The 13,019-nt window shown below is 34.2% G+C and overlaps 1 protein-coding gene across 1 annotated transcript in view; it reads left to right on the top strand.

The window, feature by feature from the left end:
• The window catches only part of LOC134843775 (splicing factor 3A subunit 3-like), a 22,663-nt gene extending 9,644 nt beyond the window's left edge, over window positions 1-13,019 (top strand). Inside the window, exons 3-6 of the mRNA XM_063860046.1 lie at window positions 1,090-1,599; window positions 2,271-2,496; window positions 4,922-5,088; window positions 12,288-13,019. Coding sequence (XP_063716116.1) covers window positions 1,090-1,599; window positions 2,271-2,496; window positions 4,922-5,088; window positions 12,288-12,667 — 1,283 coding nt within the window. The 3' untranslated portion in view covers window positions 12,668-13,019. The remainder of the gene's footprint in view (window positions 1-1,089; window positions 1,600-2,270; window positions 2,497-4,921; window positions 5,089-12,287) is intronic.

The raw sequence follows: 13,019 nt of genomic DNA, 5'->3' as shown, positions 1-13,019 counted from the left end.
AGGCGACCGTAACAAAACGGAATTTACGGACAACCCGTGTTTACTCAGCCAAAAGTTATTTTATGTCTGTAAACAAAACTCACGCAATTTGCACGCAAGTTATTGTCTTAATACCGTTATTTTCTGATCGTCTAATTTGCTTGTCGTCTAAGTTCCTTAACCCCAATATTTGGATAACCGTTCCAACTGCTGTATTTATACTCACGTATAATTGGCGCAATTTGTCCTAGATTGATTTCGATTTCTTACATTTCTAGGTTTCGATTTCTTTGTTTGTGCCTTCCATTGCAAATCAGAGATTCAGTTTATCATTACATTAAATTTGACGCCTCTTTCGGGACAGAAACTGACATGATGATTTATTTTGTTGTCTTTGATGTTAAAGTTAAGGGCATGTTTAACCTTGATTATACTTCGAAGAATAAAATCTGGGTTAATTGAGTTTAGGGCGTTACATCTAACGATCTAGAAATTTTTGGAATATCCTTAAAGGTTTTGATCGATGATGAATCGCTAGTTAAAAAAGACTATTTAAGACTGTTTTTGTCGATTTCATTTCATGAATAAAGACTTTGGTTAAGTTAGTTTGCTAAGTTTGTTTTCTAGGCTAATGAATGGTTATAATGGTTATAAGTGGCGCAATCGAGCTAAATAACATTTAATAGTTTAAGATTAATTCAATTACAGAATGCATTTTTACCTTAATTTGAGGTTGGTTGATCGGAAAAAGTTCGTGCAAAATAAAACCCTAGGGGCTTAAATTCATGAACTGGTAGTAGGGAGAAGGGGGCCTAAATCCATCCACGTTAAAGGCCTGGATTGTTGTTCAAAATGGTTGAATCAGATATCTACGAGATATGATTGCTCGTGTTCCAGCTGAGTTATTTCAGGATGGTTCTCGATCTCTTTTGCTGATGATGTGCTGGGGCAAAATCGACTGCTTGAAAAGTTTATATTTTTCTATAGTATTAGGGTGTGTCTGATTAAATTTCACTGGCATAATTTTTTAATTTTTCATTAAACAAAATTGGTAGCTCGAATAAATGATAACTTTAGGTTAATATCGTATGAAAACTGCTGCTGTTTTAGCTATCAAAGATTTTCATCGACGACACCCGGGTGAAATCTCAGTTCCACTCTCAGTCGAGTTCCAGAACATGCAACTTGCAAGAGGAGATCCCAAAAAGTGCGAGGAGTCGCTCCCCGTTTTGTTTTCAGACGAAGAGGACTTCGGACGCTACCTGGACATGAATGCGCTTCACCAACAGTATTTGAACTTGAAGTCAGTCACTTATGTCGACTACATCACATATTTGGCCACTTTCGACCGCCTGTTCGAGTACCCGCGCGAGAACAAAAATGCAGAGTATAAACGATATCTGAATGCAATTGTAGATTACTTCTATGATTTTTACACGAGAGCAATGCCTCTGCATGATATAGATAGTGAGATTGCGGTTTTGAAGGATGATTTTGAAGTCAAGTGGGAAGGTGGAATTTTTCCAGGCTGGGGCAAGGATGGATCGGGAGTGTTAAGTCAAAGTGGAACCAGACTTGATTTGTCAGCATTTTCATCTTCAGAAGAGCTTATGTCATTAGGTTTGATTTTTTATCACGAAGAAAAAAATGTAAATGATTTCTTAATTGGCTTGACTATACAATAAAATGATGACTGTTAGGAAGTTACTCGAAAAATGAACTTTCTGGTAGATTAAAAGTACGATTGAAAAGTTTTTAAGGCTTCTATCGTACTTTAAATCTGCCAAATAGTAAAATAGTTTACAAGTATCTCTTAAATTGACCAGTAGTTGCAATTATGTAGAAAAAGGCAGTTCAATACATCGCTTTTCAAAAAATTAACTGTTTCAGTACATACCACCTTTTACTTTAAATCAACTTAGTGTTTTAGTGTATATGTTTTTGTTATTTTAACTGCTCCTGAAAATACGAAAATTAAAAAATCAATTTTTCGTCTAAGTATCAGTTATTGGCTTTTACCTCTTCTAATTGATAGCGATAAAAAGAACGCCAAGTTATCGTAAACCGCTAGAGGTAATGGTATCTCAAATAAATAATATGGAGCTGTATGTTAAAAAGTCAACCAAAAAGACAAATTGCTCGATTTTTTCTAGGAAGGCTTTCTCCGAATTTCTTAAAAACAGTTAGCTTGTTACTTTTCGGAGCGATAGTCTAATCATGGAACCGTACTGAAAATCAGATTGGGGGAATGTTTCGCAGTTAATTAGTTTTCAGTTAGTCTAAATTTTCAGGCCTTGACAGACTAAAATCAGCTCTTCAAGCTCTTGGGCTCAAATGTGGAGGCACGTTAGAAGAAAGGGCGAAACGTCTGTTTGCAACGAAGGGTAAACGAGTCTCGGAGCTGGATCCAAGTCTGGTCCAATCCGGAAAGGCCCTGAGCTCGTGGGGAATCACTGGCAACATGAAAGCCAAGGAGATTGCCAGTCTGGAAGCAGTCATTTATGGACTGACGGAAAAGTGAGCTAATGAATGTTAAAGTAAACGAAAAAAAAAACGTTTCATTTTCTTGCTTTGCAGCGATGTCCTCATAAATTAAAAAGGAAATTTAAAAATTGTTTTGAAAATTAATAAAAACGGTCTTCACAATTTAAATTTTCTCAATAGAATTGTAAATTGTCAGCAAGCTAGAAGTATTATTTCACTTTTAACAGTTTTGAGCCTTTTTTCCAAACATTTTTTCTCAAAGTCACATTTGTCACCAATTATTTTAAATAGAAAACGCCAAAAAACTGATAAATCCAAATTTAAGCGCTTGCAAACAGGAAGTGGATTTTCCAGATAAAACTCTCATAAAAAAGTCTCATCCGTGCAATTTAAATTGCTGTTTTCAAATTTGAATCTTTTGTTCAATTTCTTTTCATCGGGAAAACTAAGAAAAAAAAGCTAATCGGAAAAATCTAATTTGAAAACAGTTATTTAAATAGGAAATTGTCTGGAAAATCAATTGAAATGAATTGAACATTGATTTTAATATTTAAATAACTCTTCAACTATTTTACCGCCTATGGTACAGACCAGGGGCGGATCTAGGATTTTCTCGAGAGAGGGTCGGATTTCCAAAAAAAAATTGGAAACTTTGTCGACCTTTTTATTGGGCCGACCAAATTGATTCCCAAATCAATATAAAGACCTCATTTTGACCAATTTTTTTGGATATTTTGGAGGCAAAGGCGCCTTAAGAAAAGGTTTAGGGTCAGCCAGCCATAAATTTTTATCTCAAAATAGTACAACAGGGGAGCCTTTAGGTCGGCAGAGGGTCGAATACCCCGAGGGGGGAGGCGTCCCCCCTAAATATGCTGGTGGTAGGTACCTAGTAACACATTTTCACCCCTAAAATGAAATATTAGGATTATTAATTGCAAGTTTCTATAAATAGAAGCTCATTAGAAAGATCCGAGAGCTTGCAATCAATGAAATCTCGCTACGAAAAAAATCTATGAACTGTTTGATGTCGCCTACATTACTACAATACGTCATCGGAGATCGTATTTTAAAGTTGACTGAAATGTTATACAAAAAATATCTAAATGTCCGTAATTTTAGAAACAGTCTGGTAGATGTTAGTGTTTGATTTTGCATTAACTGCAATTATTAATTGTTTTTGTGTTGGATTCAAGCAATTGGATTCAAACATAGATTTTTCGACAACTTTTCGGTAAACAAACAAAATTAATTTTCGACAACTTAGTGATTACCAAATTGAATGATTCGTTTTTTGCTTGGGGTCTACAGATGAAGTCGGATCTTGTTAGCTAATTTTCCCTATTTTACCTAGTAAGGAATTGCCACAACTGTTATCAGCTAATTCAACATTTAAGCATGTGTGAGCTTTGTACCTATAACTTTTAACAAATTTATTGGACAACGTCTTAAACTTTTGAAATAAATTTGACTTTCAACCTGAAATTTGTTAGGAATAGTTCTCTGAAGTGTTGCGTTTGCCTTTTTGTTTTTTATGTGTTCTTTTTCCATGTCAAACTCGCTGCTGAATTTTTTTTGTTTGTTTTAAAGTTAGGGGCTTGAAGTTTTTTTTTTAAAACTGAGCTATGAAAAAGTGCAATCATTTTGGTTTGCTCCTTTGACAATTCTAACACAATTTTGAGAATTCGTTCGCAATTTCAACGCTATTTCACTGACTCAAGGTCAGAACTTTTTCAGAAATTAAAGACGTTGTTTGATAAATTTGTTTGAAGCTATAGTGACGAATCTTCAATAAGGGGGATAATTAACAAGACTACTCTGTTGAATAAGACCAATCAATTTAACTATCCGCTTTCAGATAAGTCATCAAGTCATTCTTATCAAGTTTAGCAGGCACGCGCATGTGAAATAATTCAGTTTTTGGGGCTGACCGGTCTTTCGAGATAGAAACGAACGAACTGATTTTTACTCATATTATTCGTAATTTAAAGTTGTATCATAGAAATTAAGGATATTCATAGTTTGCTGGTTGAAAAATTTCTCACCCACTAACGCTAGTTTTCTCAGGGGACCACTCGATAAGCTCAAATGCTTCTTGGTAACCCGTACCGTCAATTTCTAAGTTTGTTCTTACCGATTGCTTTTTTTTTTAGCTGCTTAGCACTTGAATCTTGAAAGATTTAATTTTTTAGATTTTTCAGAGCAATATAAAGATTACCTATTCATCTTTTTTCTCATATTTGGTTAATTCTATAAAAAAGTGTCAAATATAAACTATTGCGTTCATTGACTCTTTTTCAACTGTCTGTTGGCTAAATTTCAAAACATTAACCCCACATTTAATTAATGCGCCAATTTTTATTACCCCTTTTAGTGGGTCAATTTTTATTACCCCTCAAAAACGCTTAAAGAACAATTTTAAAAACTAGCACTCAATTGTGAAAAGAGGGAAAATGTTTAGATTGGGTGACATCAGAGAAAGTACTCAGGAGAACGCACAGAGGAAACAGGCGAGAAGTGCGGCTGAGAGACAGGAGGAGTTGGAGGGGGCTGAGGGGGGAGGAGGTGGGGGTGGGGGAGTGGACGGGGAGGGGGAGGAGAGCGACGGGCCAGATGAAGACGAGGACGGTGAGTAGCTGAGTTGCATTTAAATAAGAACTTGGGTTTTCCCATCAAAAACGGATGTGAATTGCTACTGCGTTTGAGGTATGCAATTTTTATGTATTGAACAAAAACCATTTTTAGGCTGTTGTCTTATAAATGGCAGAACTTATGTTGTCATTCAAGCCAAAAGAGACACAAATTTAACGTAGTTCAGACTCTTATATAGCTCGTGGTCGTGATGATTTTTTTTCAGGAAAAGTCTAAAGATGCTTTAGTATTTAATAGAAGTGCGTTCATACATGCATTTATGAATACTTCTAGGTATATATGTACTATTTGAGTTCAATTCAATTTCTTCTGCTAGAAGTTAGGGAAGCTGCACTTTCAAATTACGAAATTGTAAAGGTCACGAAAAACACGTGATCGACTTCTAATTTCTAAAATGAAATTTGGATATCAGACTTCCCAGTGGAATAAGAATTTTATCTATTGAGTGAGTTTTATCAAAAAACAATGTCAATCTTAAACTGTTCTTGAAATTCAAAAAGCTGAAAAGCCATATAGTTTTTTTTTTGAAATTAAAAATATATTTTTTTCGGTTTCTTTGAGTTTGTTGACTCTTTTCCAGCTGACTGTTAGCTATGTTTTCTATGTGCGATTTTTTGTTTGGTTATATTAACGCCCAAGTATGGTTTTTTGTTGGAATTTTGGTTTCTGTCTAAGATCAAATCAAATCATTTGCTAAAAGGAACGCAAGTTACGCTCTCTCATAACAGAGAGGTATTTTGAGAAGTGCAGGTGAGGAAAATATTCGAAACTCTTCGAAATAATAAAATTACCTTTGATCAAATTGTCTTTTGTTGGTTTTTTTTAATGAAAAAGTTTCGATCCTAAATTATCTTGTAATTAAACGAATTTTAACGTGAACTAGTTTCTTTCAAAACATTCAATGTCAAAGTTTTATTTTTTTTCGGTTTTTTTGAGTTCATTAACATTTTCCCAACTGGTTATGGGCTGTGGCATGGGAAGGGAGGCGCCGACTTAAAGATTATGGCAGAATAATTAATTGGTTAATTTTTGTATAACATAAGATTGTGTTCAGTGAGAAAACCCTTGTCATTCGATAAGGTATTTTTCTCAACATTTTTTGCGCAATTTTTTCGGCTAACTTCAGTATTTGCTTTGAAATTCTGAAGTTGAAGTTTAAAAAAGTCAGTTTATCTCTTTTTTTCCCTTGCGATTATTGAATCGTTTCCAACTGTTTGTTGGCTATGTTTAAGTGTCATTGAAATGTGAAGTTTGTCGATTCGCCGATTTTGATCTTTCGCGATTTGAAGTTTTGATTTTAAACTTGAATTCAAATTCATTTGTTAACTAGGAGGCAAATTACGCTGTTCAATTAAGAAAGTAGGATTGGCGCGTCAAAATGTGAATGACTTATAGGTTCGAATGTAGATTTTAATTTTAAGATTTTGCAGCGGAATTTAATAAACTACCGATTGATCTAGTTTTTTTCTGAGTGGGATAATTTCTCGAAATTTAAAGAGCTTCAACGTGATGTATTTTTTTCTTCAAATTTGAGAAGTTTCAAAAACTTCCAAGTTGTTTGTTTTCCAGCTGTTTGTTGGCTATGTTTTTTTGCTTTCGTTTTTGAAGAGTGTGTAATTTTTAGACTTAGTTGTAGAAAAAAGATCTTTTGGCTAGTCGTAAAAATTGTGGAAGTGAAAGAGCGTTGAGGTGATTTTTTTTTTGAAAGATAATGATTGTTCCGGAAAACAGATTTTTGGTTTCACGAGTCTTTTGTCATTTACCATTTCTGTTGGCTATTTCGTACTTAATTTAAGTACGAAAGCTTTGTTTAAGTACGTAATTTAAGTAAGCACTCCTAAAGCTTTGTTTCAAGCTTCTCTCATAGCAAGTAGTTTTCCAATTGTAGCTGTGGTTGGATCGGGGGTTGAGAAATTAGACAATAAGCAAATTAGACGCAGGTACTTAAAAGGAAAATAGACGATTTTGCAAAACTGCAATCGTGAGAAAATAGACGAAAGTGAGAGAGATTAAAATTGTTTACAAACAAATTGCGTGAGAAAAAAATTAAATTGTTTGCAGACAACAGTTAAATTTGGGTGGCCAAAAGTTTTACAGGTTAATCATGCATAATTTATTCAATTCAAAACTCTCCTGTAATAATCGGATTTGACATTTTATGTTTATTTAAACTAATTGTTTTGATAGGTGTTGAAATTTTGTTTTTTGTATTTGTGAAACTTGACTCTTAAGAAAAAATTTTGTTGGCCCTTTCCTTTTCATAGCTTTTTCGTCTAAAATGCTAGATCTGTAAAAAATAAATTTCGTAAAGTTTTGTTTTTGTAGCATCCGTCTTATTTGCTTATCGTCTAATTTCCTAGGCCCCGGTTGGATCATTCTATCATTCTACTCGCTGTTTGTTTTTGTGATATTGTAATATGACTGATTATACTTCAGGCGAACCAATTGTTCGATAAATTTCAATCTCCTGATAGCCTCCTTAGCCTATAAGCAAGCATTTGTGCAATAATCTTCCTTTATTACGAACAAGTAATTGTGCTCAAATGTTTTCTTCTTCAGACAAGTTTCGTCTTTTTTAATTAACAGTTTTTAAGGAATTTTTCTATACCGTCTGTAGATATTGATGCCAATACGTTGAAGTTAGTAATCACTAGCAATCATTTACGGCCAAGTTAAAGGGCTTTAAAATTGCCTCATTTAATGAATGGACGTTATGATAGTCCTGTAATAATGACTATCGGCAAAGTTTTTTTTTAGTTTGAATTGAGGCAATCGAATGGGTCCTTTCAAAAATCCAAAAAAGCACCATCGAAAAAAGTTCAAATAAGCAAAACTTTTTCAAACACTTAAAATTTTGGCAGTCAAAATATTCAGGGCTCCCCAATAATTTGTATTAACATAAGCGAGTGTAGCGTTGTATTACGAATCAACTTCTTCTGCCCCAAGTAGCAAATAACATGGTTCATTTGGTCGGACTTTTGGTACGTGTCACTGGTTATTAGAAGTCTATTGGGGCAAGGGTTTGACGATTGTCACGCAATCATGATGTGGTTGCGAGTACCTGTAACTCATGATTGGGGTTCGATTTTCCAGGCTTGTTTTGATCTTTTCTTTTTCACTGTTTGACCCTTTTAGAGCTAATTTTTCCATTTTCTAACTTAACTTAAATTGCGCTTTGTGTTTCGTCTTTTTGTAAGTGTTCCAACTTTTAGAGAATATTACGGAATAGATACTGGGGTAGTTTTTTCATACCTTATTCGGTTTTTTTTTGTTCAACAATCTTAGACGGATATACCATCTGAAAAATATTGATGTTTCGAGCTCAAATAAACAAAGATGTTTCACCATTTTTGTTTTTCGCAAAAATATGAGGATTGAATATAACCATTATACTTACTTATATCTACTTGTAGCTATATGGCCAATTTGTGTTAGTAGATACGAGTTATATCACTGCGTCGCTGAATTTTTCTTCCGAATTTTTTTTGCAGTCTTCTTACAGTCGATGAACTAAGTGAATACTTCTGTGTTTCTATATAGGTCTTTATTGCTTCTTCACGCTCACGTTTGATTTTTTGGGGGTTTGATTTTTGCTTTCTTTTCAAGTTTATTTCATTTCTTTTTTTAAAAGGAAGCAAACTTCACTATCGAACAGCAAAAGTGTAAAGGCCACGAAAAACGTGATTGACTTCCAATTTCGAACGTGGATTTCCCTATATGGAAATTTTACCTATTCATCTAGTTTCTCAACTTGAGTTAGTTTTATCAAGAGATACTTTTTTGGAGCTTTAAGGAAACACATATTTTATTTTGAAAAATTGCTGGGGAAAAACAAGTCAGTTTTTCTTTCCTGTTTTTGTGGGTTCATTGACTCTTTTCCAATTTTCTGTTGGCTATGTTTGCCCAAGACAGTTCAAACATTCAAGAGTTTTGCCCTGATACGATCAGTTTTTTTTTTAATTCACGATATCTGAACCGAACATTAGCACCATTTCTTATGTTCCAAATTAAAGCTGAGTTGTTGGTCTATGTTGGCTAAAAATAACTTTGTAAGGCTATTGGTACAATATAGCATTATTGATTGTATCTAGCGAGGGAAATTGTAGTTATCTCGGTCCCCTTCTTAGCTTAAATGATGTTGGTTGGCGTAAATTACTGCCTTAGTTCTATTTGAACTTTTTCTCGACACTGGAAAATTCATGAAACTGTAAATGTTGAGCGAATCACGAGTGAACTAACTCCAATGTGGTGCATCCTGTTGACCACGAACGAAGTTTCACTGTTATATAAACCAGCCGAAGTATCAACCAGCCGAAAATACGTATGTGTTATATAATAGTTATGTAACAATTATGTAACAGTTACGAAAGTTATGCCAATTCATTCAGATGATGAAACTTTTCGGATGGCATATATACTCCGCGCATTTTGGGTTGGCTTATTCTTCGGCTGGTTTATTTACTCTCGAAGTTTCGTGTTTGTTGATTTTTCAAAACAACTCAATTTAATTTTGTTCACATTACTTACATTTATAAACTCTTACCTTTTCCGGTTTGCCATCAGGTTTGTCCTATGTTTCTGAACACGTGATTTTCATTTGTTGTGCTGATTTCCTTTTAGCAGTAGCGGGTCCAGGAAGAGGGGGATTCTAGAGCGAAAATTTTACTAGCGGTCTGTCTTTTTTATTTTTTATTTTATAGCACTCGTTTTTGCGCGAACAACCTTAAATTTTTACTGGTTCTAACAAAGACGGGAAACCCAGCGCGAAAAACACAATTTTGACCTAAGTTTTTCAATGAATGCTCAAAAAATGTATTCGATTTTTAAAAAATTCTCACTAATTAAGCAAAAATTTATGAGAAATATCGTCACTGAAGAAGGGTTTTGGTAGTTCAGAAATTGGAAAAAATGATCTAAAACAGGATAAATTTTCTCAAGTGACCTGCCCCTCGTCAAGATATTCCTCTGCTCACCACTGCATTGTTGATATATCAATTATTTCCGTAAATGGTTATAAAAGCAGACAGCTGCAGATAATGGATTAGTCTAAATGAATGCTTGTTGACTTGTTCCAAGAAGAATTAAAGGAATGATTCTTAACCACAGAATTACTCTGGTGCTAAGTTTTCATTCAAAATTGTAACTGAAAAATTGAATTTTTGGAGGATGTAGCTTATGAATTGTTTGCTGACGTACCTTGGTCACAGGCCAATTTAAATGATAATTTTTTTGCCAAGCAAAAATCTGTAAGCATATTTACACCGAAGACTTTAGTCAAGGTGTTATGGTATCGTGTAACGGGTTTTTTTTTAATGTTGTCTGTTGTCAAGTGTCGACAAATAACGTCCACAGTTATCAATTATCATGTGGGCTGGACTATATCGCGCTATGTCACGTGATTGCGTATGTTTGTTTCTTTATTTGTTCATCTTTATTTATTTAATTATCTGTTCTTCTATTTATTTAATTATGTTTAGTTTGCTTATATTTATTTATAATTTATGTATGTACATATTTATTTTTGTTTATTTTTATCACGTGTTTTGTTTATTTATTTGATTATTCTTTCTTTCATTTAGTTTTGCTTTTATTATTTCTGCGTGTGTATTTATTTAATTTATTTATTTTCATTTATTTATATTATGGGTCTGTTTGTTTGGTTATTTGTTCATGAGAAATTTTGGTGTATACATGTGTTAGTACGATTTTTAGTTCTAGAACTGTTATTTCAGGCTCTTTCTCGATATAGCAAAATTTTGGTGTATACATGTATTAGTACGATTTTTTGTTCTAGAACTGTTATTCTTCAATTATTAGTTGTTCAAGTTGTTTGGTTTTTGCTTCAGTTTCTATGCCTTCGGTGTATTGCGCGTAGCGCCTATTTTAAGTAACAAGGTTGTAAATAAATGTTATTTTTGTTTATCACCACGCCTCGAAAAAATAATGATGCGAGAGTGAAGAAAGACGTCAGAAAGTTTGCCGTCAGCTCCCTAAACTCAAAAGTTATCTAAGTTATGAATTCGAATTAAAAATAGAAACAGAATCAAATTCATACCTGCAAGCTATATTTTTCGGTTAGTTAAACTGTTTTTTTTGTCTAATTAAAATTTTTCTTTTAAAAACCTTTTTCTAGTCTGACTCTGTTGCCTCCCTCGAATCAAATCTGAATAATGGTTTTTATTCGGTAGATTTTTTGACCTCAATGGTATTTGTAAAATTGGCGAATATATATGTTATTGGGATAAAACATAGAAAGGGGAGTTCGTTCAATCGGGACTCATTGAAATAAAAAATGTTCGAGTTTAAAGCCTTGCTCAAAATATAATTCAAAACAGAAGTGATATGTGAATGATTTGAATGTGTATTTTGAAAAGGTTGCTATCAAATCTACACTTATTACACTGTTTTGCCTCGAAAAACCAATTGAAACGTGAAGTCACAAGCCTTTTCTTGTCTGTCACCTCTAATTCTATCAATGGGCTTAGATTTCGTTGGTTCAAAATTATTCTGCCCTATTCAAATCAGAACAGAATTTTTTAGGCTAACAACTTGTCAAACAGAATCGCAATCATTTTAAGTCAACTCTGAGATATTGACAACAACACACATATTTGAGCCCTTATCAATATCCATTTGATTTCAAATTTGTTTTGTATGCCGTTCATAAATTTATTAAGATATCGGTTATTTTCTCTTAATGGCTATAACTTCAAATCTCAAAAACACTTCTCCAAAAGTTTCAAGTTGGTCGAAAAATAGTACCAAAAATAGTTCTAAAGGTAGCCCATATGAACAATCTCTCCCCTAAAACTAAATGGCGAATTCAAGCAGTAAGGCCTTCTTGTGCGAGGCCGAAATCTGATTGGCTGAAAAATTTTACTTTCAGCCAAGTGGACGATATCCTCCCTTATTTTATTTAGGGAGCAGATTGTTCACTTGGTGCCCTATAAAGACGTTGTGTTTAAAGACGTTGTGTTCACTTATAAAGACGGCAACTAATTGCCCGTTTTTAATGAAATAACGAGGCATTTTGAAGGTTTTGATAGCCCATAAGCCTTGTTTAAAAAAGTGATATGCGCACCCCAGTAGTAATCATATTTTATGAGGGGTGGGTCGGCCGGGCCGGGCTAGAATGTTAAAGAGCCAATATTTTGATCGATTGGTTTGTGTTTCAGTACCGTACAATCCCAAGAAACTTCCTCTGGGATGGGACGGAAAACCGATTCCCTACTGGCTCTACAAACTGCACGGACTCAATATGTACTACAAGTGTGAAATATGCGGAGGCGCCGAATACAGAGGCCCGAAGGCATTCTTACGTCACTTCGCCGAGTGGAGACACGCGTATAACATGCGTAACTTGGGTATACCAAATACAGCACATTTCGCTAATGTAACTAGTATAGAAGACGCCAAAGCACTTTGGGAGAAGATTAAGAATCTGAAGACGGCTGAAAGATGGCAACCTGACGTGGAAGAGGAGTTCGAAGACAGTGTCGGCAACGTGCTCAACAGAAAGACTTTTGACGATATGAGACGTCAGGGAATTCTGTGATTCTGTTATTTCCTCTTTCACTCAGAATAGAAGCTCGAAATTGTAAAAGCATTCAAAAGTCCAAAAGTATTCAAAAGTAAATTGCCAAATTATTTGAAACTTGTAATACGGCGATTTTGTGGTCTTGTAGATATCATTTGAATAGCAAGATCAAGATAAAATTAAAAGACAAATTTAGTTTACAGGGCTCGAAACATATTTGAAATCTTTAATGCGTGCTTTTGGACCGTTTAATGTTTTTGATCAGTGCATTTGATAAGCTAGAGACTATTTTGAGCTGAACTAAACTCGTTTCCTGTTTTAAATAGATTTGTGAAGTTAGAATATATCTGAATTGATTTTGTCTTTCTGT

The sequence above is a fragment of the Symsagittifera roscoffensis genome, chromosome 4 (genome assembly GCF_963678635.1).
Source record: "Symsagittifera roscoffensis chromosome 4, txSymRosc1.1, whole genome shotgun sequence".
NCBI lineage: Eukaryota > Metazoa > Xenacoelomorpha > Acoela > Convolutidae > Symsagittifera > Symsagittifera roscoffensis.
The sequence above is the reverse complement of the archived record's forward strand: the minus strand, read 5'-3'. Positions and strand labels throughout refer to the sequence as shown.